Source organism: Narcine bancroftii, chromosome 14 (genome assembly GCF_036971445.1).
Source record: "Narcine bancroftii isolate sNarBan1 chromosome 14, sNarBan1.hap1, whole genome shotgun sequence".
Lineage (NCBI taxonomy): Eukaryota > Metazoa > Chordata > Chondrichthyes > Torpediniformes > Narcinidae > Narcine > Narcine bancroftii.
The window spans coordinates 1,860,029-1,872,360 of NC_091482.1; the positions used below are offsets into that span (position 1 = coordinate 1,860,029).

Sequence of the window (12,332 nt, forward strand, 5' to 3'; positions counted from 1 at the left end):
GATCTGTTTTGCTGTTTTGCAATCACTTTTTGCAGACATTGAGGAAAGAGTGGTAGTAATCAGTCAGATTATTTCAAGGAGAGATGGCCCTTTGGGTGCAGTGAATGATAGCACTTGAGATCAAGAAAGATTGGAGAATCTTGGTATAATGATAGAATTTGTTAAGGGAAATTAAATACGAAAGTTGAATTTGCTTCATTATCGAGGGAGAGACTGCATTTCAAATATTTATTGGTCTTGTTAATGCATTGAAAGATTCATCAGACTAATATCTGGAGTGGGTGGGTTGTCTGAGGAGTGTGAAGAAGCTAGGCTTGAATATGCAGTAGAGAGAAGACAGATAGCCATGGAAATTTCCTATGGTGGAAGAATCTCGAACAAGGGATCGGTCCCCCCAATAATTGAATGATTGTGGAATGCTTCAAAGCAGTTTCTTGTACTTTAAAGCAGATTTGGTAAAGGTTTTTGTGGTAGATGGGAATGTGGAGTTGTGGCAGCGGAGGGGTGGAGTGGCCTGTTCTTGCTTTTAATTCATGTGTGAGGCCTGCACTGTCCACATTACATTATGCTCTTAATGCATTTGATTTTTGAGATGGAACTGTTATTAAATTTATCTGCCCATTGCCAAGAATGATGCTCACAAAATAGTTGTCTATTCAGGAGATGAGAAGAAATTTGTTCACCCAGACTGCAATGCATCTTTTGGAGTTGGAATGTCGAACACTACTACACAGTGTAGGCCCTTGATGTTGTGCTGACCTCTGGATGCCTACCAAAAAGTAACTAAGCCCTTCCTATCTCATAAACCTCTGTTTTTCTTCCACCCAGGTGCCTGAGTCTATTAAATCCCCCTAATGTTCCAGCCTCCACCACCATCATATGACAACTCGGGGAGTAGTTTACTGCCTGTTGACCCCTGGTGGGTGCGTGAGATTTGAACTTTTTAAAGTTTGGCCAAATCGTTCACTGAGTGGATAGTGTTTGTGAAGGAGAACTGCTGAATGATAAATGCATCATTATAAATTGGGCTCGGTTTGTGAGAATTGAGTGCAGGGAACAGAGTACTGACCTTGAAGTAATGTTGGATGCAGTTGCAGCTGTGATCAGTTGTTGTTAACTGTCTGCAAAGTGAAGTTGCAGCTGTGATCAGTTGTTGTTAACTGTCTGCAAAGTGAAGTAGATTAACCTGCCATTTTTTCCAGAAAGGAAATTATAAAATCATTGAAGTTTTATCAGCGAACCTCGATTCACAGTCTTTAACCATGTAACAATTACAGCACAGAAACAGGCCAATTTGGCCCTTCTAGCCCACACTTCTCATCCCACTTACCAGCACTGCCCATATCCCTCCCATCCATCTACTCATCCAACTCTTTCTTAAATGACAAAATTGACCCTCCCTTCACCACCTTTCCCGGAAGCCCATTCCACACAGTAACCACTCTCTGGATAAAGAAGTTTCCCCCTCATGTTACTCCTAAACCTTTGCCCGTCGACTCTCAACCCATGTCCTCTTGTATCTATCTCTCCTCAATGGGAAAAGCCTTTCCACATCAACTCTATCTATCCCTCTCATCATCTTAAACACCTCGATCAAATCCCCTCCCAGCTTCTACGGTGCAAGGAATAAAGACCTAATTTGCTCAATCTTACCTTGTATTCCAGATACTGAAACCCAGGCAATATTTTTGCAAGTCTTCTCTGCACTCTCTCGATCTTGTTAATATCCTTCCTCTAAATCGGGGACCAGAACTGCACACAGTCCTCTAAATTTGGCCTCACCAATGCCTTGTACAGTTTCAGCGTTACTTCCCAACTCCTATATTCTGTGCACTGATTTATTTCGGCAAGCATACTAAAGACCTTCTTCAACACCCTATCCACATGTGCTCCTACCTTCAGGGAACAATGCACCGTTATTCTTAGATCTTTCTGCTCCACTGCATTCTTTGTTTTAAAAAAAATCAGGAATGGGGAAAATTGGATTAAAAGCAGTGTTGTGAAATGAGAACGAAATGCTAACAAATCCAAAAATACTTGTCAACAATTAACTAAGGCTTTGTTTCTTAGAGTGGACCTCAGGGAACAGGAAAGGCAGTCAGAAAGTAGAATGTCGGTTCAGTTGCACATGGACCATAAAGTGCTTAACAAGATTAAAACAGGGAACAGATTTCAATCAATTAGAAATTATTGGAAAGATTATCTGTCAATCCAAGACTTCTAAGAAAAAAAATTATGTTATATGGTTATATGGAAGGCAATACTTAAAATAAGCAGAAGGAACTTTGCCAAGATCTTGGTGCACATGATGTTGAGGATTAAAGGGAAAACAGGAATTGAAGCTTGCAACAAAATGTACAATATTGGCATTAGTCACTGGCCTCTAGTCTGAGAAGCATCATCCACCATTACTCTCTGGCTTCTCCCGTCCATGAATGCCATAGGTGCTCTGTGGTCAGTAAGGGATTACTTATGGTGGAATGTGAGTGGAAAGAAAACAGCCACATTAAGAATAAACAGATTAAAAGAGAACAATACTAGACTGTATTTACACTGAACAAACTTCACTTGCATGAATATATAAACCGTAAAGCATTTTACTTTATTTTCAGTCACATTCTTCGAAAACATTTCACCATCAGTGAACCTGCAGGTTCCTCTCCCTCCAGGAAGAATGCCCGAAAGATGAACAATAACATAATTAAACCCCTCCCCTTCCCCCAAGTTTACAGATAAAGCCTCTGAATGGGGTTACCTTAACTCAACAGGCAATAAAATACATGATTTTTGGGACAAACGATACATGGACTTGATGAATACATGTATTTTTTTCTTTGCTGGGGTCCCAAGTTTGTGCTAAGTTCTATACACATTATATATCAGTTCTCCTGAAATCCAGTGAAATAATCTTGGAGCTGATTATACCATCTGTCTGAAACTAACTCAAACGACTGTTGCAATGGAAAGCATGACACACTTCCCCTTCTGCACTGACCAAAAACCCTGCATTGTGTGCTTTGAAACACTGACTTTCATTCCCTCTCCATTTAGACAACAATCTGTCTTGATTTGTTGGAAATTGAATACTCTGATCGACTCATTCAATAGCCCCACAGCACGACCAGCACCTATGGGTGTGCGACAGGCAGATGAGATTGCCTTCTTGACAATGTTTAAGCGAAGCCCCTTTCACACTGCAAACCCGCCTAGGAAGTGCGTAAACATACTGGGCATGCACTACACATAGTAAGCCATTCACACTAGGCTATGATTTACCTGGTTCATCGGGATCTCTTGGGGCCTGTCTTCAACAGTGCTGTATTACATACTCACATGGCAATGAAATTGTAGTGGAAATAAAAGACCATGGGTAAATCTGCAGTGGGCTTCATACTGTTCACAGACCAACTTTTCATTACTCCCCAAACAATAAAGTATAACATCTCTTCACATAGCATTACATTGTATTAGGTATTAAATTAGTTAGGGCCGACTAGAAGGGCCAAAATGGCCCGTTTGCATGCTGTCATTATATAGCCATAAGTAATCGTGAGATGATTGAACCCACAGTTATGTGCTGACCGTTCCATCGGCTGCCCTGTGAAATAGGACTGTGCAGTTATCAGTCATAGTGCAGCCAACAGGGCTATCAGCACGTGCTTGTGCTTTCAATCATCTCAAGATTATTTCTGCTCTCAGGCACTAATATCACTGGTTGAGCATTCCCACTACCAGAGTGATGAATGAGTTAAGTTGACCGGAGTCTGCTACTACCCCACACCAAGAGTCAGAACCCAGTTGATTTTTACTCACCAGATTACCCGCTACGGTCACGCTACATTGGCCGGTTCAAAAATGGTGGAGGAACTCAGCCGGTCTTTAGGAGGTAAAAGAATATTACTGACATTTCATGCCCGGGCCTTTCTTGAGAAGTTCCTCTTGGCTGAGTTCTACGTGTTTTAACTACAACCATAATGTCTGTAGACTTTCATGTTTCACTACAAAGTTCTCCTGCAGGTATGACAGAAAGTTAACAGGCAGATCCAACAAGCAGTGAGAAGACAAACAGCAACGTTAGCCTTTATTGGGAAGGGGTTTGGTTCCAATTGCACAGGGTTTTGGTGAGGCCACATCTCGAAGAGTGTGCAGTTCTGCTGCCCTTTCTAAAAAAATTGTAACGTGGAACATTGACTGGCACAGACAGATACAGACCTTCAGCTCTCAATGTCTGCACTGAACTGAGTACCCAAATTGAACTAAAACTGATGTTTGCCCATGATCCATGCCCCTCTATTCCCTGAATGTGTCTATCTAAAACAGTCGTTCTTAACCATAGAACATTACAGCTCAGAAAAGAACTCTTCTAGTCTGCTGAACTTTTTTGTATCGTTCCACTGACCTGTAGCCAGTCCATAGCCCTCCATACCTCTCCCATCCATGTACCTGCCCAAATTCTTAAATGATAAAATTGAGCCCACATTCACTCATTCCCCCTAAACTTTTCCCCTTAACTCATGTCCTCTGGTTTGTATCTCGCCTCCCCTCAGTGGAAAAAGCCGACCTAGATTTACTCTGTCTACCCCCCTCATAATTTTAAATATCAAATCTCCCCTCATTCTTCTACACTCCAGGGAATAAAATCTTAACCCATTTAACCTTTCCCAGTAACTCACTTCCTGAAGCCCAGGCAACATCCTAGTAAATCTCTGCACTTTTTCTATCTTATTGATATCTTTCCTGTAGTTTAGTGACCACAGCTGCACACAATTCTCCAAATTTGGCCTCACCAATGTCTTGTACAACTTTACCACAACATCTCTGCTCCTGTACTTGATACACTGATTGTGCTATAGGTGCTCTGTGGTTAGTAAGGGATTACTTAAGGTGGTATGAGAGTGGGGGAAAAAGGTTGAGAACCACTGATCTAGAAGCTTCTTATACTCTATTGTTGTATCTGTTTCCAACACCATCCCTGGTTGTCCATTCCACCCACCAATCTCTAAAAAATCCCCCCCACCCTCACTTTAATCACATAACCTCCAGTGTGTGATATTTTTCCCTGAGGAAAGATTCAGATTTTCCTTTCCATCATGCCACTCAGTATAAACCTCCCATCAGGTCTTCCCTCAGGCTCTGACACTCATGCCAAGTTTCACCAGCCTCTCCCCAGAGCTCATTCCCTCTAATCAAGACAACACTCTGTCCCCCTTCCAAAGCTTCCACATCTGCCCTGTAATGGGAAGACCAGAGTATTCTGAGAGCAGCCCTAAACAAAGTTCTTGCTTTACAACTGCAACATAAATTCCTTACTTTTCTAATCAATGCCTTGTGAAATGAAGCCAAACATACCTCTTTTTACCAACCAAACAATAAGCTAAGGACCTGGACCCCCAGATCCCACCTGCCATTAAATGCATACTTTCCCCTTATATTTCACCTCCCAATATGCTCCCATATGAGGAGCGTTTTTGATGGCTCTTGGCCTGAACTTGTTGGAATTTAGAGAATGAGGGACAATCTCATTGAAATATTTTGAATGTTGAAAGGCGTGGACAGAGTCGATGAAGAAAGGTTGTTTCCCACGGTGGGAGAGTCTAGGACAAGAGGGCACAACTTCAGGATTGAAAGGCGTCCGTTAGAACAGAGATGTGGAGGAATTTCTTCAGCCAAAGGGCGGTGAATCTATGGAATTTGTTGCCACAGGAGGTTATGGAGGCCGAATCTTTGGGTGTATTTAAGGCAGAGATTGACAGGTTCTTGATTGGCGAGGGAATCAACGGTTATGGTTGGACGGAATTGTGTTATTATTAATCTTTAGAAATGTAAAAAATTTTATACATCTTTCTTCGTAAAGTTAGTTTTAGGTGAGACAAGGAACACTTGTCCAACAGATACAATTACACTCAGAGAGAAACAATATTGAAAGTCAAAATGCCTTTTAAGCCATTGCTTGGTGGAAGCTGTGTAAACAGTCATAGAGCTGGAGGGACTGTTCATTCAATTGCTGGAACAATGAATGTTTGCTGGAGAAACAGCTGTGTAGGCAAGGAAGTCATTTGCTGATTAGCTGGGCAGACAGCCCGGAAGCATTTTGCTCATAAATGCTTTTGGGAGAGAGGAACCAAAGAAAATAGCCACTTGATTCAGGGTTTGAGTGGAAGAGATAAAATTTAAAGACAGGAATTATGTCATGTGGTAAAGACACTTAAAGACAGAAAGCATTTTTGAATATTAAGGAACTATTTCAAATTGAAGGCAGAAGATTTCTTACAATCTTAACAGAAGGAGCTTTACCATCCTGTAAGTCGCATAGGATTGAAAAACAGTAGCCTCTCGAAAGAGAGGTGCTGTTATATACTGTATTCTCATCATGGGAAATACACAAAAGAAGTGGCTTTCGAAGGAGAATGACCACTTCCAACTGTCTCTTTAAGAGAGGGGGCAATCCTGCTGTGTCCATTTCTACATGGCACTTCAAATAACCCTTGCCTGTGTCTGTGAGATCAACATGCAGAGTTCACAAGTATTTGTAACCTCCATGTAAGAGAGGGGGGACAAAAATCACTCGTATGAATAAACATTGTTCTGAAAACAACACATCAAGAAATTCATGTTTTAAAGAGGTCCTGATGACAAATGTTTCAAAATACCTCATAACTATTTTAGAGCAACAATTTAATGATACGGTTTCCACACAAAAGCCTTCTGATAATGAATTTAAAAATCTCTTCAGAATTATACCTTAACTGTAATGGTTTTACCCCCCCCCCCCAACACACACACACACACATATTGGTGCATAGAGGGGTTATTAGAGTTAAGGAAGAAGTGTTATTAATGATAAAAATTATTGATTTTGAAAATACTATTGATAAATTTCTGTTACTGCTAGTTTAGTAATGTACAGTGGGGAAATGGATCAACACACGATTAAATGGTGGTGAACTCGATGGGCTGAATGGCCTATTTCTGATCCTAGGTCTTCTGGTCTTATTTCACTCGTGGCTAATACATCTCTGCCAAATTACAGGAAAGACACCAACATGGGTAGAGCATTGGCTGATGAGCACGAAACAGTGGGGAGAAAAGGATCCTATTCTGTTTGGCTACCAGTGGCGTTCAGTAGATGTTGGTGTTGAAGCCACTTCTTTTTGCATTGTAAGTTAATTATGTGGATTGCAGAATAAATGGCTCTGTTTGCAGATGATACCAAGAAAGGTGGAGGGGCAGGTAGTGAGGAGAAAATGGAGAGGCTGCAGTGAGACCTAGGTAGGAGAAAGAGGTAGCAAATGAAATGCAATGTTAGAAAGTGTACGGTCATGCCCTTTGTTAGAAGGAATCACAGGGCAGACTATTAGTTGGATGGGGAGAAAATTCTAAGATGCAAAGGGATTTGGGAGTCCTCGTGCAGTATCCTGCAGGTTGAGTCAGTGGTGAAGGTGGCAAGTGCAATGTAGCATTTGTATCCAGAGGATAGCATACAAGAGCAGGGATGTGACATTGAGGCTTTTACATAGTACTGGTGAGGCCTCATTGGAGTATGGGGTACAGTTTTGTGCACGTAATGTTTCAGCCTCCTCCACCACTCCTGACAAAGCATTCCAGGCACCCACAACTCGGGTGTGTAATAAAACACCTTATCCCTGATGAATCCCTTCAACCTTCCTCCCTTCACCTTGTACACATGTCCCCTGATGTGTTATTCCTGACCTGGGAAAAACATGCTGCCTGTCCACCCCATTTATGCCTCTCAGAATCTTGTAGACTTTTATGCCCCTTCTTCACTCCAAAGAGAAAGCCCCAGCTAACCTTGCCTCATAAGACACTTTCCCATCCAGATTAGGTTACTGAAGAAAGGGATGCATGAAGGGAGGGAAGTTTAGGGGTTGTTTTTTTTTAAAGAGTTGTGGGGGCCTGGAATGCATTTCTGGGAATGGTGGTGGAGACTGAAACATTATAGGTATTTAAGAGACTCGTGGATGAAAGGAATACGAGGTAGGGAGGGTTTTGGGTTTTTTTGGTGCAATACACAGATCGGCACAACATCGAGGACTGAAGGGCCTGTTCTATATTCTATTCAAATTCAACCTTCCAATATATCTGAATAAGGTTGGAGAAGAAAGGTATGGGATCTTCATCACCACCACCACATCAGATTCACCAGTGCACACTGACAGTGCCACCAGGTCGAGAGACTCACCTGACACCCCAAATCCCTTCCACCGTTGTCAACGAGGCAGAACTCCGCTTGGCAGGATGAGTGCAGTTCCAACCACGCGGATGGACACAGCAGCCTGGTGACCACCTCACCCACCCTTGGGAGATCTTCCTTCCCACCCCAACAGCGGCACAATGCACTGCCAACAGCCCCACCACTTCTCCATCCAAGTCTCACACACAATCGGATACATTGGGGCCACTCCATTGTCGCTGCATCCAAGTCCTCTCACCTTCAGGGGCATTCAGGGACGGGCGGTGAATGCTGGCACTGGTACCTCTTCAGGGTGCAGGTGAAGGGACAGCCAGTGCTCTGTGCAGCCAACACAAAAATAATTCATCCCACAAGCTGGCTTCAAGATTAAATTTAATTCAGTCAGAAAGTGAACTGTAACACGGCGGGGAGGAGGTGGGAGGGTGAGGCCACGGCATTTTCTAGTCCCAGGGCTGATGATTGTCCGCTGGGGTTCCCAGAGTCCTTGGCTGGGGGCCTGGGGGTCATGACTCGCTGTCCGAAGTGGAGCTCTCCTGGCTGATCTCAATCTGGAGTGAGGGCAGGTTATCCAGACGACTTTTCTTGTGCGAGCGTTCCTTCTCCCGGATCAGGGCACCCCAAGCTCGCTGCAGAGCAGTGTCACCATCTTCATCCTTCTCCTCTCCCCCCACCGCCACCGCCGCCGCCTCCTCCTCCTCCTCTCCCCCCACTGTGGCTGCTTCGTTCTCTGGCGACTTCTCAACTTCTTTCTCCCCCTTCCCACGCACCTTACCAAGGCGGCTCCACAGACCACCTGTCAAGGAAAGACATCGCCTCGGGTTAACGTCTCCGGGAGCAGCCCCTTCCCTCCCTCCCTGGGGGCTGAGGTGGGAGGCAGGACACAAGTTCAGAGGTGCAGGCCATCACTAAGACACAAGGTTTGCTACCGATAAAAAGTTTCAGGTCATGAGGGAAGGAGAGAGGGATGGTAAATCTGCAGCACAAACTTCAGCTTTCTGCAGGTAGACTTTATCCTCTTGGAAGATGAAGCCAGGGAATTTAATGGGTAAGTAAGAACAGATTTGCTTTGGTCTTCAGAGTGGAAGGCATTGAGAATATTCGTGGGTGGGGAGACGCAATCTGTCACTGAAATCCAGGCCAGCCAATAGAGCGGAGTGTCTGTGACCTTGGGCACGAGTTCACACATGGTCAACATACTAATCTTCTCAAACTGCCTAAATTCTGGAGCGGACCCAGAGAATCAGGAAATTAGAAAGCCTTTTCCCAAGAAAGACAGAAGCCAGATGGGGCGGTGGTCAGCCGATCTGTAAAGCATGAAAGTCTGCAGACACTGTGGTTGAAGTAAAAGCACGTTGATCCAGAAACTCAGCTGATCAGTATATTATGTAGCAAAGATACAGAACCAACGTTTCGGGCTTGAGCCCTTCAAGGTCTGAGCTAAATGTTGGCAGGCGCCTGAACGTGGCACCCACCTACATCTGTTCATACCTAGATAAAAGGCTCGTCCGAAACTTTCAATATAACAATTGCATGCTTTTCAACATTTCTGACAAGGGATTCAGACCTAAAACGGTATCTGCCTTTCCTTCCTGTAACTGCTGTGTGACCCGCTGAATTTCTCCTGCTCATTCATGCGCAGCACTGGACTCCACATCTGCACATTTCAGTCCACCTACAAGTTCATCCAAATCATCCCTGGCCATCGCCCATAGAGAGTGGGAATGAAGCCCAGGCTGTGACACGTGGGCCAGCATGGGGACTCGTGTCAGGCTCTGGTGACCCGCAACCATGATACGAGGTGACCACTGTCATGTTCCCCAGCCACCTCGGCAAAGTCACAGGCGGGGTGGGTGAAATGGGACAGATGCAAACATCTGTCAAAGAGTATTGTGATGTGGTGAGATTGGACAGGGGTGTGGGTGAAGTCACCATGTAGTATCGTCAAGAGGCAGGGCGAGATGGGGAGGAGGCGAGGAGCTGGGGCAAAATGGGGGAGGGGATGAAACAGGAGACAAGATGAGGAGGGTACCTGTTTTCTTGCCCTTGTCCTGCGGTGTCCCTCTGCTGTCCTGTTTGAGGAAGCCCAGCCGGCTGTGGACATCTGTCTGTGGCTCTCGCCGGCTGACACTACTGCTCTGTGGTGAATGCGGCCTCTTCCCCAACCTCTGTCTCACACCTGGAACCCACACACAAGCAGAGCATCAGCCGAAGGTCACCCAGTGACGTGGGAACCGACACTCAGAAAACTCCCACTGGCCACCACCTCCCCACTAGCTACACTCCTCCCCGCAGCCAAGACAATTCACTTCTCTGGCCCAAAAGCTCCCTCTTGAATGACGCACAGCCATCTCGTGGACTCGGTACAGGAAGTGTTCCTCACGTCCCCTCAGGGTCAGGGCAGCTGGTTTCTGACTATTGTTAGTCCAAAGGTGGCCTTCCCTCAGTAACAGCTCTGCAAGCTGCACCTTCACCACAGACACAAAGTTTCACAGCTTCCACCTCCAGGCGGACGATTTGTAGCAGAGCCTAGTGCTGTGCCAACAGTCAGATTCAGAACAGTCGTGTGTCTGCCTCCAGTCGAACCACATTGGAAGGCACGCTATAACTGGTCAGTAGCAAGCCTTCTCTGTGGGTTAGTTTTGGACGGGTAAAGATGATGCCTCTGCACTGTTTATCTGGACTTTTCCCATCGTCTGCCGCTGTCCCACGCCCAACTCTGCACCCGATGATTTACTGTCTCACCATGCTCTGTACCTTGGATTGTTACAATGCCGGCTGTACTTAAGAATGAGTTGACCTGCTTGGATAGCAGCCAAAAAAAAAAGCTTTTCACTGTGTCTTTACACAAATAAATTGGCAAATAACATTGGCAATCTGAAATTGAAACTATCAGCACAGCCTCCGCAGAGGGTCTGGTGCGGAGAGGGGGTCTGCAAGTGGCTGGGTCAGAGGGGGTCTGTGCATGGAGGCGGCGGCGTGTGCAGCCCGCATGCACTGGGCTGGTTACAGGTGCAGTGCTTGGGGGAGTGGGCGCCATGCCGGGGACAGGGGGAGTGGGCGCCATGCCGGGGACAGGGGGAGCGGACGCCATGCCGGGGACAGGGGGAGCGGACGCCATGCCGGGGACAGGGGGAGCGGCCGCCATACCTGTAGCTGAGCTGCTGCCTGCACTGGGCTGCTGCCTCTCCGCCTGCTGACGTTTCTCCTCCAGCAGTAGCCGGATGTCTGACACCTTCTCTGTTGTCAGCCGAGTGCCGATTCGGCTTCTCACGCTGCTCGACACGACTGCCACGTTTGCCTCGGGCTTTATTGAATTCCTGAGAGGCAGAGCAGAGAGAATGGGCATCACAAAATCTTATCCAGGCACAGAGCCACACAGCTGTAAACATCTGGTTCACCCTATCTGTGTTTTATCTTTGGCCTAGCACAGATGTACCGTCCACATGAGGTTGTCACACTAACTATATAACAAATACAGCACAGAAGCAAGCTAGTTTTGCCATTCTAGTCCAAGCGGAACACCTTCTCCCGCCTAACCCCACAGACCTACACTTAACCCATAACCCTCCATTCCTTCCTTGTCCATATACATAGCCAACTCTTTAAATGCCAATATCGAGCCTGCCTGAGTAAAGACGTTCCCCCTCAGATTTCCTCTAAACTTTTGTCCCCTAACTCTCAGCTCATGTCCTCTTGTTTGTATCTCCCCCTTTCTTTTTTTAAATAACTTTTTATTTTTCACACTATGAACCATATCAATCAAAATATGTACAAACATTTCTCATTAAATTTACACAGTGTCTTTTCTCCCCTTTTTTCCCCCTTTCCCTCCCTCCCCTCTACTCACCCCCCTCCAAAAACCATAAATATTCAACATATACAATACAATAAAACCATAAAACAATATCTTCACACAAAGGAAAATAAACAAGAAAAATGCATCATCTATTTATTACACACTGAATCTAGTCATTTTGTCTTCTTATCATTTTCATTCTCATTTTAGGGGATGGAGGTCGTAGGCAAGCTCTCTCTGATATGTTCCATGTACGGTTCCCAAATTTGTTCAAACATTGCGACTTTATTTTTTAAATTATATGCTATTTTTTCCAATGGAATA

At 45.1% G+C, this 12,332-nt stretch overlaps 1 protein-coding gene across 5 annotated transcripts in view; it reads right to left on the reverse strand.

The window, feature by feature from the left end:
• Positions 1 to 8,567: 8,567 nt before the first annotated feature.
• The window catches only part of ncbp3 (nuclear cap binding subunit 3), an 84,689-nt gene continuing 80,924 nt past the window's right edge, over positions 8,568 to 12,332 (reverse strand). For 4 of the 5 annotated variants that reach the window (XM_069910376.1, XM_069910375.1, XM_069910374.1 and 1 more), the window contains 3 exons: positions 11,360 to 11,529; positions 10,242 to 10,388; positions 8,568 to 9,005 (listed from right to left, as the gene is read on the reverse strand). In XM_069910376.1, the coding sequence (XP_069766477.1) occupies positions 8,716 to 9,005; positions 10,242 to 10,388; positions 11,360 to 11,529 (607 nt within the window). In that variant the 3' untranslated portion in view covers positions 8,568 to 8,715. Of the gene's footprint in view, positions 9,006 to 9,439; positions 9,517 to 10,241; positions 10,389 to 11,359; positions 11,530 to 12,332 lie in introns of those variants that run through there. The other variant, XM_069910377.1, reaches the window with a different exon arrangement.